The sequence below is a fragment of the Trachemys scripta genome, chromosome 19 (genome assembly GCF_013100865.1).
Source record: "Trachemys scripta elegans isolate TJP31775 chromosome 19, CAS_Tse_1.0, whole genome shotgun sequence".
Taxonomy (NCBI): domain Eukaryota; kingdom Metazoa; phylum Chordata; order Testudines; family Emydidae; genus Trachemys; species Trachemys scripta.
In genome coordinates, this window is record NC_048316.1 from 7,677,918 (window position 1) to 7,697,153 (window position 19,236).

Below are 19,236 nucleotides of genomic sequence, written 5' to 3' on the forward strand. Positions count from 1 at the left end.
GTGGGGGGGGGTTAGGGGGCGCCGTGCGGGGGAGGAGGGGAGGTGGGGGGGTCAGGGGGGGCGGGGGGGGGGGGGGGGGAGGTGGGGGGGGTTAGAGGGCGCCGTCCCGTGGGGTACGGTGTGTGTGTGGGGTGAACGGGGATGCCATGCTGCGGGTTAATTGGGACACTTTTGTTTTGATCATTTTTTCGGATCCCAACCTTTTAAAACTTAAACTGGTTTTTGTATAAATAAAATTTTGTTCCTAAAAGTTGTTTTGAAACAAAACAATCAGAACGTTATATTCTGAAAAAAAAAAAAAAAAAAAAGGGATGTTTTTATGTTGTTTCAGGATATTTTGATTTTTATTAAAACACTTCATTTGTTTTTTTTAAAATGTCAAAAATGACAACTTTTTGTAAATATTTTGATTTTGACTTAAATAACATTTTTGTTTTGTTTTGATGAAAATTTTCCCATCAGCAGTGGTGATAATGCAACCTCACAATTTCCTGTAATGATTTATAAAATAGGGACTGCTCTGGAATCCTAGAAGCAGAGCTAAAGAATGTACTAATTGCATTCAGACAATTTAAGGTGTTTTGTTATGTCCAGGCTTAGAAGTTAATTGAATTAAATTCATTCTCATCTTTGATCTAATAGCAATTTGCATTGGGAAAGGGATGCAGAAGATGACAGTCTTAATTTTTTTAAACTAACTCACACTGCAAAATCAAGGCTGTAATAGGGAGTTTGTCTGCAGTTTGTTAATAAATGAATGAACTTAGAGTCCAGGAGGCTGAAAACCTCACTCTATCTGGCAGGATCAGCCGCAGTCAGGCTTCCCACATACAGCCATGCCAATGTGCATCCCCTCTCACCTGGGCAGAATCCCTCTAAGGACCAAGTCCATGGCCCAATCAGTCCTGGACTGAGCGACTATAAAACACTCTAATAATGTTAGGGTCAAGGAAACCAGTTTATGTTTTCGCAGAACCTAAGCCTTGACTATCTTGGGAGCAGGCATGCATTTTTAGATGACACTAAGAATGTGCTGAGTTACCTGACTCTTTTCTTGACTGTATTCTTGTCTCTCTCTAGGAAGCCATGGGGCCCCAGCTGAGCTCTTCTCTGTGATATTAGTAAATAAACAGATCAGTGGTTTGAAGAAAGGCTGGATCTTCTCTTGTTTTCAGTACCCAGTTATGGTATCTCTGAAATAGACTGCTATACTGCTAAGGTTCAAAAAGTTCTTCTCGGCTTAAAATGCCTGAAATAAAAGTCACTCCCTTGGGTAAGTTCAAACCACAAAATGGAGCTGAAATAGATAGAAAAGTAGAAAAGGTTTGGATGCTGTGACAGAGCCCTAAAGGAATTAAAATTAGTTAGAAATAACTACAATATGCATAGCAAGAGATTCATGCTTCTTTCCATGTTTTAACATAGAATAGCTTGTTATGGTCTTATACTTGCACTTATATGTTACTACGTTATATTTATGTAACTAGCATGCCGCATTCAGATTTGACTCCTCTCTTTAGGCGATCTTAATCTTGCTTTGCAAACGAGAAGACGGAAAGAGATGTTGCTAACCTTGCTTTCGGATGTTGAAAGGATTAATTCATTTATATTTATAAGCTGCCATATAGTGCAAAATATTATTATTTCCTCTTTTCCTTTTGAATTTGGCAAACACTGTTTTCCGACCACTCCAAAAGTGTTTTTACTGAAGCTGGATTATGCTGTGAGCCTCTTGTTTCCTTCGTGGTTTTGCTTCAGCATACATATTAGCACAACATGTGCAGAATGGTAGCTTATTTAACATTGCTATAGGACCAGTGGGGGACATTGTTCAGTGGAGTACACACATTCAAAAATAGCTGCTGTTAGTTTGTATAGCTATGTTTCTGTGTGTAGTCTGCATACAGAGGATGTTCCTGAAAGATGATAGCAGTTTTAGTGATAAACTGTTCGATGGTATCTTCTTAAATATATCAGCAGAAATGCTTTTTGCTAAGGTATGTCTTTTGGTCTGAAACTAACAAGCCAGGTGCTAAATGGAGAGCTTCACTTTTACCAAAAGATGAGACACTGTGGCATAGAGGAGTGACTATAGGAGAGGGTTTAGATTTCTAATCTAGCTCTGCCAATGATTTACTGTGTGCCATTGGGCAAGTAATTTCCTCTGTCTGAGTCTGAGTTTCCTCCTTTCTAAAATGAGGATAATGATACTTGCCTATTTAATAGGGGTGTTGAAGTTTATCTAGCCAGTGTTTTCCCAGAGCTTCAAATGTTTATATCCTTCTAAAGGTTTAAGAGGTTATATAGACAGGTGATGCAGCTGCCTTTGTTTGTCTCTTGCTCCAGGGGCTGGCCAGGATGTGGGCCGGAGCTGCGTCCTTGTGTCTATTGCAGGGAAAAATGTCATGCTAGACTGCGGGATGCACATGGGCTATAATGATGATGTAAGTATGGCAGAAAGACCGAATGTTGTGTGCAGATTCTTCAAGGTTTATCTGCCCAGCCTTTTCCAGTATTGCTTCTGGTTCTGTGGGTGCCTTAGCTACCTAACCTACTTGACCAGCTATACCAAGCTTCATTTAGAAATTGTTTGAAGAATCCAGCACGTTTTGGTGCACTCTTAGGTGAAGGCTCACTTTCCTCTGAAACCTTAGGTATCAACCGCTGCTGGAGTTATAGTACCACACTTGATAGACCAATATCCCCTCTGGCAAATGCTGAGTTCCTGAGTCTTCCCCATATATGTTTGTGTTCTGTAGTTCCACCTCCCAGCCCTCAGGTGGTGTGTGGGCTGCCTGAAAACCTTAAAAGAGGCTCAGCAGGGCAATGAGTGCTGCATTTCAGCGTCATTTCACTTTGTTGGGGGTTCTCAAACTTTTGCACTGATGACTCCTTTCACATACCAAGCCTCTGAGTGCACCCCCCCCCCCAATTAAAAACACTTCTTGATATATTTAACACCATTATAAAGGCTGGAGGCAAAGCGGGGTTTGGAGTGGTGGCTGACAGCTCGTGACCCCCTGAGGGATCCTGACCCCAGTTTGAGAACCCCTTCTCTATGTAGCAGGAGGCTTCCTGTGCGCTTAAAACATAAAACTCATCATTAGTTTGGTACTGGGATGAGCTTTGTTACCAGCCAATTGATTGATGATGGGACCCAAACCAAGACCTGCAGCATGTTTTCCCACCGACTCTGTTGTTTTGGCTCACGATACCTGAATGTTGTTGGTGTCTAATAGAGAGAGGAGTGAGCTTAATTCTTATGTGCAGATAACAAAACTCGGAAAACACAGTACAGAGCGAACTATCAGCTTTAGCAGAACTCTATGAAGAGGTCTGAAACCTACAAGTGAGAATTATGGTGAAGATAAAATGGATTAGCTATCTTTCGTCTCTGACGATAACTTAATTACTTATTTGCAATGTCAAAATAAACCCTCTCATTGGCAGTTTTCTCCTCCTCCTTCTTGGAACTCTCTGCATTCATGTCTTTTATGGGGTTTAGCCTGTAGCGATCCACCTTGCTGGTGACGCCAGCATTCCCTGTTGTCCTGCTGGAGTTCTGCCCTGTAATAAGATCACAGTGCATTCCTAATGCGACATGGGCGGCTGACATTTGTTTTTAATGTCATGTTTTGAATTCAGTAACCAGCTTTGTTTAATATCTGATAACCTGCTTTTGTGTCTTTTAGAGACGCTTTCCTGATTTTTCATACATTACCCAGAATGGAAGACTGACTGACTTTCTAGACTGTGTAATCATCAGGTAAGAAAACTGCCTGCCATCTTATAATTCAGATGCAGAAGAGGAAAGCACTGGAAAATAATTCTTCCACTTTCCCCTTCTACGTTAATAAACTAGTCACCCTTAATGGCTTGCAGTTCTATACTGCAAAGATTAGATTGCACTTATGCTCCATGCAGGGATCTCTCCGTGTTTTACAGGAGCTAATGCACATTCACAAGAGGTGTGTGTTAGGTGACTGTTATAAACATCTAGCTAAGTGCCTGTGGGTCATATCTTCCATTCTGGATGTTCCTTCACAGCCACTTTCATTTGGACCACTGCGGAGCTTTACCGTATTTCAGCGAAATGGTTGGCTATGATGGACCCATATACATGACGCACCCCACCAAGGCCATCTGCCCCATCCTGCTGGAGGATTACAGGAAAATTACTGTGGATAAGAAAGGGGAGACCAACTTCTTCACTTCCCAAATGATTAAAGATTGCATGAAAAAAGTGGTAGCTGTCCACCTTCACCAGACAATCCAGGTAAAATGACTCAACCCGGGGAACTCTCAGAATAAATCAATTGGACTGTTGAAGAGGAGGGAACAGGGTCTTCCATTGCTACACTTCCATAGTGCCTGAGATACAAAAAAAGATTAAATGATGTGCCCAAGGTCAGACAGTGAGTCAGTGGCAGAGCAGGGAAAGGCGCCCAAGAATCATAATCCCCTCCCCTCATACTCCTTCCCTAGCTAAGACGCATTTTCACTTTAAGCTTGTAAGATATTGTTTCTTGTCAGTTTCCCTTTGCAGCCAGCTATGTGCTCTAAGGAGCTTGATACAGAAGGAAAAGGACTAAACCTAGTCAATTTCCTCTGCAGCCCTTCCATGTATAAAGGGGGTGGAGGGTTGTTCCTCACCTAGCAAAGACCAAAAATAGGTGGAAAAAACAAAGTGCATATAAAAGGAAAAAGGAAAAACAAGCAAGAGACCAGGGTGGAGGGGCAGAAACGAGAAAGCAGGGAGTCAGAGACACAATACAAAATAGGAAGAAGGTGAGACAAAGATTACCCAGGGTCCTTTTAGCGGCTGCTATGGAAGGAGCTAGTGCATTTGTCTTTGGGGGTAATCAAATCCCTTATTTGGTCAGGGTAGTACTGCACTAGAAGTTGGTTCTGCCCTATGGTTTCCTCTAGCGGGAGTGTGACTTTTGGTATAGAGGGTGCTGCCTCTCAAACACAGGGGATGGGAAGAGGACAATTGTATTTGGGAAGGGATCAAAATTAGCAGTGAAGAAACAGAGTAATAAAATCAGCTGCCATCAGTGCTCGTAATTCCCAATGCATGAATTCTCTTTAAACGCTGAGAGAGATGTCTAACATTGGCTATATGGTTTTGTCTCTGTAGGTGGATGATGAGCTGGAAATCAAGGCGTACTATGCTGGCCATGTGCTGGGAGCAGCCATGTTCCAGATTAAAGTTGGCTCTGAGTCTGTGGTCTATACTGTAAGTATACAGATAAATATTTATAGACCTATACATCTCCTTTGTATGGTATGTGTCCAGTTAGCTTTCAGGTAGTAAATGGGTTTTCTTTTCTTCCATTAGGGTGATTATAACATGACGCCAGACAGACACTTAGGGTAAGTAGGAAGCAGAGAAATTATGAATTTTAATGAGTGTGATCCATACATGGGAGATCTTAACCTGCAACTCCTGTTAATGTATGGGAGTTTATTACTGGTGATTCTTTGTTCTCGGATAAGAGACTCAGTCACTTAGTGCCTTCTCTGTTGGGAAGATAAATGAAGTTTTCAATTCTGGAACTAAATAGATTTAAAATAATTCCTCAAGATAGACTCTGAATGCACTTCTGCAGTATTCTTCTTCTCTCTGGTGTACGGTCATGTTAATCCCCTTTTTAAGACTGCACAATAATTGGGTTTAAATGTTCCATATATTTTCCTGTCATGGCATCTTTTATAGATGTTAGCCTTCTAACATAATTCAGATCAATGCTATACATTTGCAGTGAGCCATGTTTTATTTTATTACTTGCAATAATAAATGTTCTATCAGTGCTAAAGGAGAAGGATATTAATGTGTATGAAAGATTTTAAATGTTGGTGATCTTTAATAAAATGTAACCTCTTAAATTAGTCTTCAGCAAGTAAATGAAAACTTGTGTCTCAAAAATCTGTAGTGTTAGTCTCCATATTGTGGACTGGATTCATTTAGCAAGAGACAGTTACAATGTGGTCCAATGAAGTTAGGATTCTTGGCTCTGCTCCTGACTTCCTGTGTGACCTTGAGCAAGTCACTGCACAGTGATCTGGACAAACTGGAGAAATGGTCTGAAGTAGATAGGATGAAATTGAATAAGGGCAAATGCAAAGTACTCCATTTAGGAAGGAACAATCAGTTGCACACACACAAAATGGGAAATGACTGCCTAGGAAGGAGTACTGCGGAAAGGGATCTGGGGGTCATAGTGGACCACAAGCTAAATGAGTCAGCAGTGTAACGCTGTTGCAAAAAAAGAACATCATTCTGGGATGTATTATCAGGAGCGTTGTAAGCAAGACATGAGAAGTAATTCTTCCGCTCTACTCCGCTGATTAGGCCTCAACTGGAGTATTGTGTCCAGTTCTGGGTGCCACATTTCAGGAAATGTGGACAAATTGGAGAGAGTCCAGAGAAGAGCAACAAAAATGATTAAAGGTCTAGAAAGCATGACCTATGAGGGAAGATTGGAAAAAAATGGGTTTGTTTAGTCTGGAAAAGAGAAGACTGAGAAGGGACATGATAACAGTTTTCAAGTATGTAAAAGGTTGTTACAAGGAGGAGGGAGAAAAATTGTTTTTCTTAACCTCACAGGATAGGACAAGAAGCAATGGACTTAAATTGCAGCAAGGGAGGTTTAGATTGATCATTAGGAAAAACTTCTTAACTGTCAGGGTAGTTAATCGTTGGAGATTTTTAAGAGCAGGTTAGACAAACACCTGTCAGGAATGGTCTAGATAATACTTAGTCCTGCCATGAGTGCAGGGGACTGAACTAGATGATCCCTCAAGGTCCCTTCCAGTCCTATGATTCTGTGATTTCTGGGCCTCAGTTTCCCCATCTATAAAAGAAGGATAAGGAACATCATTATCCCTATATTAAAGTGCTATATATTATCTATTAGATGGTCTCTCTCTGTTTTGTTTTAGAGCTGCCTGGATTGATAAGTGTCGTCCGGATTTATTAATCAGCGAATCCACCTATGCCACAACTATCAGAGACTCCAAACGCTGCCGAGAGAGGGACTTCCTGAAGAAGGTCCATGAAAGTGTAGAGAGAGGAGGGAAGGTATGGTATGTGGCATAAGCTAATTGGAGCATTTTCCAGTCTGTAGAAAGCATGGGCATCCGGTGGGTCAGGAAGGCCGTATTATTGCTAATATTTGAGCTGACTTCTTACACAGCCTGATGACAGCTCTGTTGCTCCACCAAGCAAGTTGGTGGTTGGTTTTATTGCTAACCTATGCTAGAAAGGGCAGGGTATTAAGTATGTGCTTTTGTTTTTCTAGTGGAAGGGAAATGCCAAGGTTACAATGTTAACTCTCTGTAGTTCAAAGTTACAGAGAAAGTCGTGCCTGAGACACAGGCATATACATTTTGTGCTCTAAACTAGTCTCTTAGTCTCAGTTTCTAAATTTAAATGACTATCTGTCAAAATTTTTACTCCTAACCAATAATTTCTAGTGCTCTCATCTCAGTATTCCGTGCCCCACGATTAGACCCTTAGGAGATTTTTGCTGTAAAACCCCAAATATATGGAAAGTATTAACATACAAAGAGGTACCTACATCCCCTTCTGAAACACTTTAAAAATGTTTGCATGCACTGCATGTAGCTTCCCCCTTTTATTTGTTCAGTTCTTTTCTAATAATGTCAATTTGAAATAAACAACTGATCTTGTTATCTACATGACCACCAAAGCACATGGCACATAGCGGTGCTTATAATGTCAATAACATCTTAATGCAATTTTTAACTATAGTTGGATTTTGTGGGTCTGCCTTAGGCACTTGTTTGTTTCTCGCTCATTCAGAATTCTGGTCATTGCCTCCCTCTCTTAATAAAAGACAACTTTCTGTAGCCAGTGAGAGTATTTTCCCAATAAAATGTGCCTTAGAGCAGTCCTACTTAAAGGTGGATGTTGTATCTGCATTATAACAAATAGTTTAGAGCCAGATCCCAATGGTCAAGTCACTGGATTCTCAAATAATGGAACTATGCTGATTTGCATGAGGATGTGGCCCTTAGTTCCTGAAGTTTGGATTAAATTAATCGCTGATAAAATGGGAGGTGCAGTCTGTATGGCAATCGCATGTTTACAGTTTTAATGGTGTTGTCGTGGTTAAAAGGTACATTAGTTCATCCCTAGTGACTTTGGTCATACACTTCGTTCATTTATTGTTCTGTTCCCAGTGAGGGAGAAATCTGGAACTGCTTATGGAAGGGAAAAGTGAGTCCTCTGAGAACAGAGGTGGCATACACATAGATCTCCCACCTAGAGACTCATCTTAGAACTAGCTGATGATTTCTATGAAATTGTCACTGAATCTGGAAAACCAATCAGTGTAATGTAAGGTCCTGCGAGTTGGCAGCAAGCATCAGTGAAGAGTTTGATAGCAGAAAATATTAGAGACATGAAACGACGTGTGTGAAAACTCTCCAAGGAGGCAGCTGTGTGTACGTTCTATGTTCGACTCTCACGCTCCTTGTCCCCTGGAGGGCTAAAAAAGTTACTGCTAGGACGTAACTGCTCCAGTGCGGCCTAGGCAGTCAAGATGAAAAGTGCTTGGCACAATATAATTTTCCATAGGCAATGCCAGAAATGTGGTTTTGTTTTTATTTACAGTATTTTATTGGAAACTTCCTTGCAGTGCTAAACAGAACAATGTGATTCCCTAGGTCTCCATAAAGCATGTTCCCTGTTATATTGCAAGAATCCAGGGAGCCTAGGCTGTTGCTTTCCGTAAATGTGCAATGTCTCCTCTCCTTAAGAACAAATGACGAATAGGGAAATAAAAAGCAGCATCAGGAAGATCGGCCCTCTGTGGGGAGAGTTTGGAAAGGAGGGCACATGGAGTTCATCTATAAAATGGAATGTGCACCCACTGTGAGCAAGTACAGGTGTTTGTGGGCACCAGTGGGGCACATAATCTTTGCATGGTGTTTGGCAGTAGTATAGTCTAACTCTGCACTTTAATTGCAGGTTCTTATCCCGGTTTTTGCTCTGGGACGTGCCCAGGAACTCTGCATCTTACTGGAAACTTTCTGGTAAGAACAGCCTCAACTTTTCCATTTAAAACACGTATTTATTCCCCTCCCCTCCTACACTTAGTGCTCATTTTTTCCAGGATTCTGTGGTGTCTGTTTGTCATGCACAGTCTTATATTCATCTCTCTGCCTTGCTGACCTTCCGCCACCTCCCCTAACTGGCAACCCTGGTAGCCCTTGCCCACACTTCACAGGGATCTTGCCCAGGGCTGGCTGCATCTGGTCCCAAGCAACAGCTGTCTCAGCTGTATTCCAGGTGCTCTGTGTCCTCGCTGCTTTCTCTAACCACTGCCCCACTCGATACCCATTAATGCAACATCGGAAACATCCGAATCCCTCGCGTCAACACCGAGACCGATGTGAACCTTCCCCCCGCAATGTTGGGAAAAGCTGGATGGGAACTTTGTGGCCCGAGTTCAGCACTGATATCCACGATGCCCAAATTCAGACAGACGCACGCCACAGACGCAGATTAAGGAAACCGGCTGCCCTGCAAAGAATCTGGAATGTAAACCTCTTGAGTGCCTGTATCTGCCCATGCTGGCTAGTGTAGGATTGCTCCCTGTAGTATATTTTCTAGTGCTTTTGTCCCTCCACCACTTGGACACTACTCTAAAATATCTTGCTCTTTTGAGTCATGCCTCATCCTGCCCCAAGACACTCAGTCTAAATTTTCTCTTTCTTTATTTCATACCATCCCTCTGGCCTTGCAAAACTCTGTGCTCTGGATAAGAAACTTTTTTTGTATGGCCGAATAAAATATTGAGTCTTTTTCATGAACATTGTCATGGTAAGGATCAGAAAGGAGAGGCTGTGTCTGAGTTGGGACATGTACATGATGATCTAAAGCTGCCTTACTCTTAATTATACCCCATAGCATCATGTTTAACATTCATAATTGGTTAGATAAGTCTGGACCAGCTGACAAGGAGAATTGGATTATCTAACATTAATGTGACATAGCGGAGATATTGACTTCCTATTTCCCCAGGTAAGTGTATGCATAGAAATCTTAAGTCCCTAGACTAATTCTTGAGCACACAAAGGGGAGCGCCTGAGAGGTTTTTGCCAGGATTCCACTTAAGCAACCACAATTGACTGACTGACTCTTCTCTCTCCCCAAAGGGAAAGAATGAACTTGAAGGCCCCAATTTACTTCTCGATGGGATTGACTGAGAAGGCCAATCACTACTACAAGCTCTTCATCACATGGACTAATCAGAAGATCCGGAAAACTTTTGTCCAGAGAAACATGTTCGAATTCAAACACATCAAGGCGTTTGACAGGGCTTTTGCCGATAACCCTGGGCCAATGGTACGTGGAGGTTAAGAACGTGATAGGATTGATGTGCACGGGTAGGAGCTGTTTTAGTGCTGTTTTTTGCCTGGCTTAAGGAAAGCGCACAGTTTACATAATACCTGAGCTCCTTGCAATTGTCAATGTATTTTTCACAGCACCTCTCTGAGATAGTGAATTACTGTTATCCCCATTTTACAGATGGGAAACTGAGGCCCAAAGAGATTAAGTAATTTGCCTAACGTCACATAGGAAGCCTGTGGCAGACCTGGGACTCTAAACCCAAATCCCTGTTGAATTTCATTTTTTTTTTTTTTTGCACTGATAAATCCAATCATATGCAGCAATAATGAAGCTTTTGTCTTAAACATAATAAAAGGAATAAACATATTACAAGAACTACCTTCCAGTGCATTAAAGTTAAAAAGTATTAGAAAATTAATCTAAAAAGGGCGAATGTTAAATGCGTTCCTCTGCATTGATCCAATCTATAGTTCTTCTAAACAATCCCATTAAATTAAATTAAAAATGAAAGTGACCCTTTAAAAAAAAATGTTGTTTTCTTGCTATTGATTTCGACAGATTCCTTTCTAGTTACCTCCCAGTAGATCACTCAGAAACCATCATGGTACTGCCGGCTAATCAAAACACTTGAAGGGTTTATTAGGAAATGTGAATTTTGAAGTATTTTGTTTTATGGAAAATTATGGAGATCTTGTAAGGCACAGTTTGAAAAAATTTCCTCTGCCTCCCCCTTCTCTTCCCCCCCCCCCCCCAAGCCCCACAGCTGTAATGAGTCTAAACTGTACTGTATATTAATTGGTACTATATAGATTCATAGATGGAACTTCCCTGGTTCTATTCTTACGTGCTCTCTCCATAATCTGGGACACCTGTTTTCTAATCATTAGGAAAAATGAATCTGTGTGGCAGCTCCTAACACTCCTCTTTTGAAACCTAGGTTGTATTTGCAACCCCAGGTATGCTTCATGCCGGACAGTCCCTTCAGATCTTCAGGAAATGGGCAGGGAATGAAAAGAACATGGTAAGAAATTCTGTGACCTTGAATGGTGCTTCATATTGATGTGTGGGGCTACACTCCAGTCGTTTTAGAAATAAACTCTGCCTATATTGGCAGGAGAGTCTTTTGCATGCATCTTTCCTTTATCAGCGGTTATCTAAACGAGTCATCAGTTAGTAATAACTGCTGACTGACTGACCTTATTTAATTAAAGCATGATTTAAAAATGCTTTTTATGACTGGCACATTGCATTTGGACCAATGCTGGGCTCTGAAATTAGTGGATGTTTAGCCATTGGCCTCACTGGGGCCAGGATTTGTCTCTCTTGGACAAGGACTCACCCTTTGTGTCTTTGGGGAACAGATGCAGCTTGATGGTTTAATTACTTTGCATGAACATGATGCATTCAGTTCTGATGGCATGTCTACATTCCAGACTTCAGTCGACTTATGTTAGATACCACATTGTGCTTCAATTAGGGGGAAAAAATTAGTATTAACTCCTTAAATGCTGCTGTGATCCATGCGTGGGGACGCATTGGTCCATTTATTTCAGTGGGGCCACCTTATCAAGTATCCACGCAGGTCAACTTTTACAAAGGGAACACTGGCTATGAAAACCGTCGATGGTGAATAGCTGTGGAACTCGGAGCGTTTCGCACTGAGTCACGCTCTGAAAGCTCAGCCTGCTCTGGTGGCCTTGAGGGGATATCGATATCCTTATTGAGAGAGGGTTTGTGTCCAAAGGCTGGCCATGACCTTTGAAACCCATAAAGTGACATTCCTCAGGTTTGAGACTGGAACCACTTACTGAATATTTAGAAGGTCTTTTAAAGAAGCCTTACTTTCGAAGAATCCCATGAAACTGACCAGGCCCTTATAGTCGGGGAGAGAGGGATTCCCTGAGGAATTGACACGGGTACAGTTCTGTTAGCTCAAGTTTTTGTGACTGTTAAAATGTTGCATTGTTGGCAGTAGACTCGGAAAGGATGAGTGGTGCAAGATTTTATGTTATGGAAATGTATTTTCAGCCGTGCTTATCTGTTCAACGCTGTCTGTTTACCCATGACTAGTAATAACCCTTGTTTAGTAGCACGTGGATTTTAACAGAAGACGCCTTTTTAATTTGATCTTAATGCTTGTGCCATACTCAGGTCGTTATCATGCAAGATGCTGAGGGGCATAATTGAACAGAATAGATTCAGTAGCTTCTAAACCAGGGGTCGGCAGCCTTTCAGAAGTGGTGTGCCGAGTCTTCATGTATTCACTCTAATTTAAGGTTTCGCGTGTCAGTAATACATTTTAACGTTTTTAGAAGGTCTCTTTCTATAAGTCTATAATATATAACTAAACTATTGTTGTATGTAAAGTAAATAAGGTTTTTAAAATGTTTACGAAGCTTCATTTAAAATTAAAATGTAGAGCCCCCGGGACCGGTGGCCAGGATCCGGGCAGTGTGAGTGCCACTGAAAATCAGCTTGTGCGCCGCCTTCGGCACGTGTGCCATAGGTTGCCTACCCCTGTTCTAAACAAAGAGTTGTGGTAGACATGTCGGGAACCATGGAAACTTGCCATCAGCGTTATACAGGTGGATGTGCGGCTAGTTCTGTCCCAAGAGAACAACTTACTCTAGCTCCATTCAGTGTGCAAATGCTACATATTTGTCTGGATTCCTTCCAGGTCATTATGCCAGGTTACTGTGTGCAAGGAACTGTGGGTCATAAGATCCTGAGTGGACAGCGGAAGCTAGAAATGGAAGGAAGACAAATAGTAAGTTAATTTTGAAAGGGCACTGCTGACTTTCAGGGGGACTTGCACATTGCACTGCCCTGTGTCGGTGAAAATCTCTCCCTGTGTTGATGTACATTTTAGCCGAAGTGATTGAATTAGTTCCTTTGGTGGCGCTGACAATGATTTGCATTCTGCTGCCATCCTTCCACATGTGGACCCACAACTACAGTCAGTGGGAGTTTGGCTACGTGGGCAATGGCTGAACGATTGCCCCATAAATCTCTTACCCTGCTGAAATCATTGTAGCTGGGGCCCAGAGACTTTAATGGATGTTTAATTCTATATGGAAAAGTACATAAATCACCTGTACCCCGTGAGGTAACTGTCACATAGATTCCTGCTGAAAGGGACATTGCAGCTGGTAATCAACATCCTTACAAGGTGATTTTCTTTGGGCAAAGCTGAGACAGGGGTCGCTTGCTGGAGGATTCTCAGCGATTTGAAGTCTTTAAATCATGATTTGGGGACTTCAATAGCTGAGTCAAGGGAGAGAATTCTTCCAGGAGTGGGTGGGTCAGCTTTTGTGGCCCGCATCATGCTGGAGGTCAGACTAGATGATCATAATGGTCCCTTCTGATCTTAGAGTCTATGAGGAAGTGTATCCAGAATTATAAAGTCTGATCCTGCAAGGTACTAACTGCTTTCCTTGTCTGGTGCTGACTTTTGTCAACTGCCCCTGAAGTTAAGGATCTGGCTGTCTCAATTGTCCCACTTTCTGATGTAGGTGTCTTGCTCACTCCAGTTACACGCGGATGCTGAGAGCTCTGGTTTAGTTACTGCGTGGCTTGTAAGTTGTGAACAGGCAAAGCAAGTAGTGATGGGGGATGGTCTGTGTTTGCTTCTCCCCTTGGTCCCTGCAGCTGGAGGTGAAGATGCAGGTCGAATACATGTCCTTTAGTGCCCATGCTGATGCCAAGGGAATAATGCAGCTGATTCGCCAGGCTGAGCCACGCAGTGTTCTTCTGGTTCACGGGGAAGCAAAGAAGATGGAGTTCCTGAAGCAGAAAATTGAACAGGAATTTCGTATGTAAGGTGTTGGGCTCTGGAGGGTGGTGGGGAGGATTAGGAGTGGAAGGGGGAAGGATTAATTATTTTTATAGTTCATGTAGTTTGGCCAGGACGTTAAATCTAGTTGAATAACATGTTTTGATTGGCTTAAGTACTGAAAAGTCCCTGTGCTGGAAGCAAATGGGTAGGATGACTCTCTAGATGGCATGGTTTGCAGTGAGCCCCTGCTGCAGGTTTAATGATCTCTGGGGACCAGTCAGGTGCAGTGTAGTCGAAGAAATGGAGAGTTATTGCATGTGTGCATGTATAAACAGGGAGTTAGTTCTGTAAGCTGTGCCTCTTGGACTCCTAAAACCAACAGAGACTGGTGGGGAAAAGTTCTTTCGTGTTTATAATTCTATACTACGGACTTAAGTTACAGTGAACAAGACTAGAGGAAAAATAAAAACCTTTTTTGAAAGCAGCTGACTTTAAGGCTAGGGGGAGAATGATCAATAAAGAGATCATTGTGTATCACTCTTGGGATGCTTATTCATTGGGTGCATTTTCCCAATAGTTTCAGGTGACTTTTGCATTAACTTGTTTTTATCATGGCTGTAAGTTCTGCTGCAGCCTGGGATCGTTTCAGCTCTCGTATATTCGCCAAGCCTCAGGTTGGGTGGGAGTTCCCCAAAGGAAGAAACACATGCTGGTACATGAAGTGTTGCTGGTGATTCAATAAGTAGCGTTGTTCCCTTTGTGGGAATCTGTGCTGTCTTCCACGGGGGGGAAAAAAAAAAGGCCGTGGCTACTTGTGATTAACAATCCCATGGAATTTACCATGATTAGGGGTGTTAACTCTGGTCTCCTGGCAAGATTCAACTATACTGGTTATTTGAATTACTCTTTCAAGTTTGTTGACTATAATGTTCTTAGTCCCTGTCCCAAATTGTTGTAAAGGGTTGCTGTTAAACACCTGCCATGTTCCACTCTACTCTAGCCATGGGTGCAATGATAGTCCCCGTATAAAAAGTCCTTTGGGATTAGAAGCTGTATATGGATGTTTCTTCAGTATTGTTTGGCTTTTAATACAGATGTGAACTGTTACATGCCTGCAAATGGAGAAACCACTACATTGTTCACCAGCCCCAATATACCAGTGGACATTTCCCTTGGATTGTTGAAGAGAGAGAGTGCCATAGGTAATACACCCGTTAACAATGACTTTCCCCTTTCAGGTACTGCAATTCTAGTACATCTTATGTTTTTACTGCTGAATGTACGATTATGCATGGATGTGTGAGAAGGGGATGTTGTGGACACATTTATGTGATATCCCATATAATGGAGCTTCATAACTAGTCATTGGTTGAAAGAGGCTTCCAGTGGGATGACGTGGATTTCACCTGCCAATTTATCCTCATTCAGAACATATTCACTGTTTTTTAAAAGCCCCATGCAGGAAAGTCACAGAGACACAGAATGGGGCTGCCCTGCTATTCATCACTAATGCACCCTGCAGAGAGATGACATGTCAGTTTGCTTAATGGATAAAAATGCATACTTCAGTGGGCCAGTTCCGCCCCCACTGGAATTACAAGATAACCTGGTTTTAACACCCCCCCCCCCCAAACTTCTATCTAAAGCAAGGAAGCGCCATGTGCTGCAAGATCGAGAAGAGAAAGTCAATGTTGCTGAGAGTGATTTGCCTCATCCCCATGGAGTTGCTAACTGGTTTAAGTACATGGTTTGTAAAGGGTCTCTGCCCAGGTTATAAGACCATAGACTAGACCTACTGCATTTCAGTTGAGGGGCTGGCAGTTCAGACCCTCTTCTCACCATGGCCGTGCAGTCTGTTAGATCCTAAAGTGTTTTACTATGTTTGTATGAAAGATAAGCACAAGAACATTAATGACTTTGCCCTTCTTTTCTGTTGGTCCCACTCTAGGTCTTGTGCCGGATTCCAAGAAGCCAAAGCTCATGCATGGCACATTAATCATGAAGGATAACGTAAGTGGAAAGGAGATTACTCTAGTACAGGGATTCTCAAACTGGGGGTCGGGACCCCTCATGGGGTCACGAGGTTATTACATGGGGGGGTCGTGAGCTGCCAGCCTCCACCCCAAACCCTGCTTCACCTCCAGCATTTACAATGGTGTTAAATTTATAAAAAAGGGTTTTAATTTATAAGAGGTATCACGCTCTTGCATGTGAAAGGGGTCACAGAGAACCTCGGTGTTGTGCTCAGTCCTACAGCTCAGCAGTGACCACTCTAAAGTGTTGTGAGGCTGTGAAGGAAATCCAGGTGTATGAGAATTCCCAGCCTCTCACCTGCCAAGGCTGGTAGAGATCAGAGCAACCCAGAGGCGTGGCACTCTCTCTGGAAGAGGACACTGGAGCCATAGCTAACCACTCCACAGAGCCACTTCCAATCAAGTTCTGCTTTTTGTCATGCTCTTGACTCCTGCTGCCATACCGGCTGGTCCACGTCAAGAGAGCTTATCCTTCGCCTCACGGCTGTGGTCCATCTCACTCTCGTCATACAGGAGGGTTGTGCCAACTTTTATCCATAGAGCAGCTGTGTTTGAAGGCAGGCTTGGAAAATGGGGAATGTATAACAGATAGAGGTGTTTATATAAATAAATCTGTGTACACGCATCTAGCTGCTGCTGCTGCTGGTGGCATTGTCCACAGTGTGCTAGGCCATTTAAAAAGGCAGGGTCCATGACCCAAGAAAATCTGTGTGGTTGTCCTTTAGCTCTACAGAGAGCTACCTAATAATGAAAAAAGCACTCTGGGGCAATGTGAACGGCAGTCTGCGATTAATGGATTTCTCCCTTCCCTTGGCAGAGCTTCCGCTTGGTCTCTCCCGAGCAGGCACTGAAGGAACTGGGTCTTGGGGAGCATCAGCTGCGTTTTACCTGCCGAGTCCACATTCAGGATCCTCGCAAGGAGCACGAGATGGTGCTTCGAGTCTATAATCACCTTAAGGGGTAAGCGTGCCACAGACTGTTTAACAGCTGCTGCTCCAAGGGTGGCCTTGCTGTTCCAAACCAGCTGTGTGTAGCTGGGGAATGTTAATAGGTGACAAAGATTCCAGTGACTAAAATGTAGATAATTCCGCTGGCCCAGCCCCTGAGGATTGGTTTATGCAGACGAATAGGAACCAGAATTTTACTTCAGGATCTCGCCTGTCCTTTTCAGACAGGTCAGAAATCAAGCCCTGTGGAACTATATGACTTTCTAATGATTAATATTCAAAGTCTTAGCCTTTTTGTAAGTCCTGTCCTGCCCTCCTCAGCTGGTGGGTATTGGCTTACACTCCAGCCGGGGAGTCTGTGAGGTGCAGGCGTTCTCTGTACTGATGCACCGTTTGTAGGAGCTAGGTCTGTGTAGTCAGATGCCCACTTGAGTACAGAACAGGACTGCATAATATACCTTCCATCTTCCTAGAGTCCTGAAAGATTATTCTGTTCAGCATCTCCCTGACGGATCTATCATGGTGGAGTCCATTCTGATCCAAGCCACAGCACAGTCAGAGGACCAAGGAACCAAAGTTTTGCTGGTGTCATGGACATACCAGGTAAGAATAAATGTCATGTCGAAGACACACATTCACAAAGTGATTCCGGTTAGCTCTGTTCTAACTTGGGCCTGTGGTGGGGGTTGCAGTTATAAGAATCCGTTTCCAGAGGAAGTGGGTTATTGCAGCGAGGGAACAGAAAAGAGCTACTCCAGCTTTGAGTTTGTTTGAAAAGTCCCGCATCAGCCACTTCGGCTAGGTCTGTGCGGCACGTGGGAGGTGTAACTCCATGCCCAAGCTGCCACCGACACAGCTGTTTTTAGTGCACTAGGTCGCGCTGAGCTAGCATGATCGTCTGTCTGGGCTGGGAATCTCACCTCTCAGCTGCAGTGTAGACACATCCTTAGAGCTTGTGGAAACAACGTCTTAGTACAGGGGCACTATAGATTTACACCCCAGCTTGCCATGCACTAACTCGCTGAAGTCACCTCCTTTCCTTAAGCTTTCCCCCTAATAAAACTACCTTTCCAGGAGCACCATCTCCTGAGTCTACTCCCCCTGTGGGCACTGGAAACAAAATCATCAACCACCCTAAAATCAATGGCCTTACTTATTTTTGGCTATTTCTAGTATCCTGGCCCTAGTCCTCAGCAATGGGTGGAGTACTGGTAGCAGAGGGAAGGTTGGAGCGGGGGTTTGTATGAAAAATTTGAGGTGTGACTAGCATACATATAAACAGTCTCAAACTTGCTGCCTAGCTAAAAGCTTGCCCTAGCAGAGTCACTCATGTTTAAGTTCAACGGTCGAGTTCTCTAGTGCCTAGGTTTCCAAAGGCTTTTCTTTAGAGGGGAAATGTTTTCCGGAGAGCAAAGCAAAAATCAATAGTCCTTTCTTTGCTCTTAAGAAAAGAGACATCTGTTGTCTCAGGGCCCCTGTAATTTGTTACTGCCAAGTCTGTGATTTTGGAAGAATAAACTCCCATTTGTCAAACTATCAGAAATGGGTTCAGGCCAAACAATTCTGAAACCGTACTAATTTTAGGGGGTTTTGGATCTGGATTTTTGGTTTAGTCCTGTCAAAAGAGCAGCCTTTGGTGTGCTGCCCTAAATGAGTGTGGAGTGGGGGTGTTGCCACCTGACCTATTTCTGATGTCTGTGTATAGGATGAAGAACTGGGCAGCTATCTTACCTCCCTATTGAAAAAGGGACTGCCACAAACTACAGCTTGAGTGACGCAGCAATGGGGAAAATGGAACTTCAGAAGCCTTCCAAGTTTACCTCTGTTTTTTATATTATCCAAAGCATGTAAATACTTAAGTTGTTTTTTTTAAATAAAGAAAAGGTCTATTGTAAAATATCCTGCAGTAGAGAGTATTAAACTATTCAGACAAAATTTTGCTTTAGCAGCACTGCTATCCCCCACTGGCAAAGTCAGTCACAAATATCAAGTTACCTGGAGCAGCTTCGTCTGGTATTCCTTGTAGAGCAAGGTAAGAGATTTTCAAAGTCTCTCCGTTCACATTTATTTTTGTAATATTAAAAAGAACGTTCTGAT

At 42.8% G+C, this 19,236-nt stretch overlaps 1 protein-coding gene across 2 annotated transcripts in view; it reads left to right on the forward strand.

Annotated features, from left to right (window-relative positions):
- Positions 1 to 19,038, forward strand: part of INTS11 (integrator complex subunit 11) — a 24,231-nt gene extending 5,193 nt beyond the window's left edge. Inside the window, exons 2-18 of one of the 2 annotated variants that reach the window (XM_034753447.1) lie at positions 1,081 to 1,273; positions 2,347 to 2,444; positions 3,693 to 3,766; positions 4,048 to 4,276; positions 5,141 to 5,239; positions 5,342 to 5,376; positions 6,946 to 7,084; positions 8,999 to 9,063; positions 10,189 to 10,378; positions 11,322 to 11,405; positions 13,062 to 13,151; positions 14,033 to 14,195; positions 15,254 to 15,361; positions 16,108 to 16,169; positions 17,010 to 17,152; positions 17,613 to 17,742; positions 18,845 to 19,038. In XM_034753447.1, the coding sequence (XP_034609338.1) occupies positions 1,246 to 1,273; positions 2,347 to 2,444; positions 3,693 to 3,766; positions 4,048 to 4,276; positions 5,141 to 5,239; positions 5,342 to 5,376; positions 6,946 to 7,084; positions 8,999 to 9,063; positions 10,189 to 10,378; positions 11,322 to 11,405; positions 13,062 to 13,151; positions 14,033 to 14,195; positions 15,254 to 15,361; positions 16,108 to 16,169; positions 17,010 to 17,152; positions 17,613 to 17,742; positions 18,845 to 18,910 (1,803 nt within the window). In that variant the 5' untranslated portion in view covers positions 1,081 to 1,245 and the 3' untranslated portion in view covers positions 18,911 to 19,038. Of the gene's footprint in view, positions 1 to 1,080; positions 1,274 to 2,346; positions 2,445 to 3,692; positions 3,767 to 4,047; positions 4,277 to 5,140; positions 5,240 to 5,341; positions 5,377 to 6,945; positions 7,085 to 8,998; positions 9,064 to 10,188; positions 10,379 to 11,321; positions 11,406 to 13,061; positions 13,152 to 14,032; positions 14,200 to 15,253; positions 15,362 to 16,107; positions 16,170 to 17,009; positions 17,153 to 17,612; positions 17,743 to 18,844 lie in introns of those variants that run through there. The other variant, XM_034753448.1, reaches the window with a different exon arrangement.
- Positions 19,039 to 19,236: the final 198 nt, after the last annotated feature.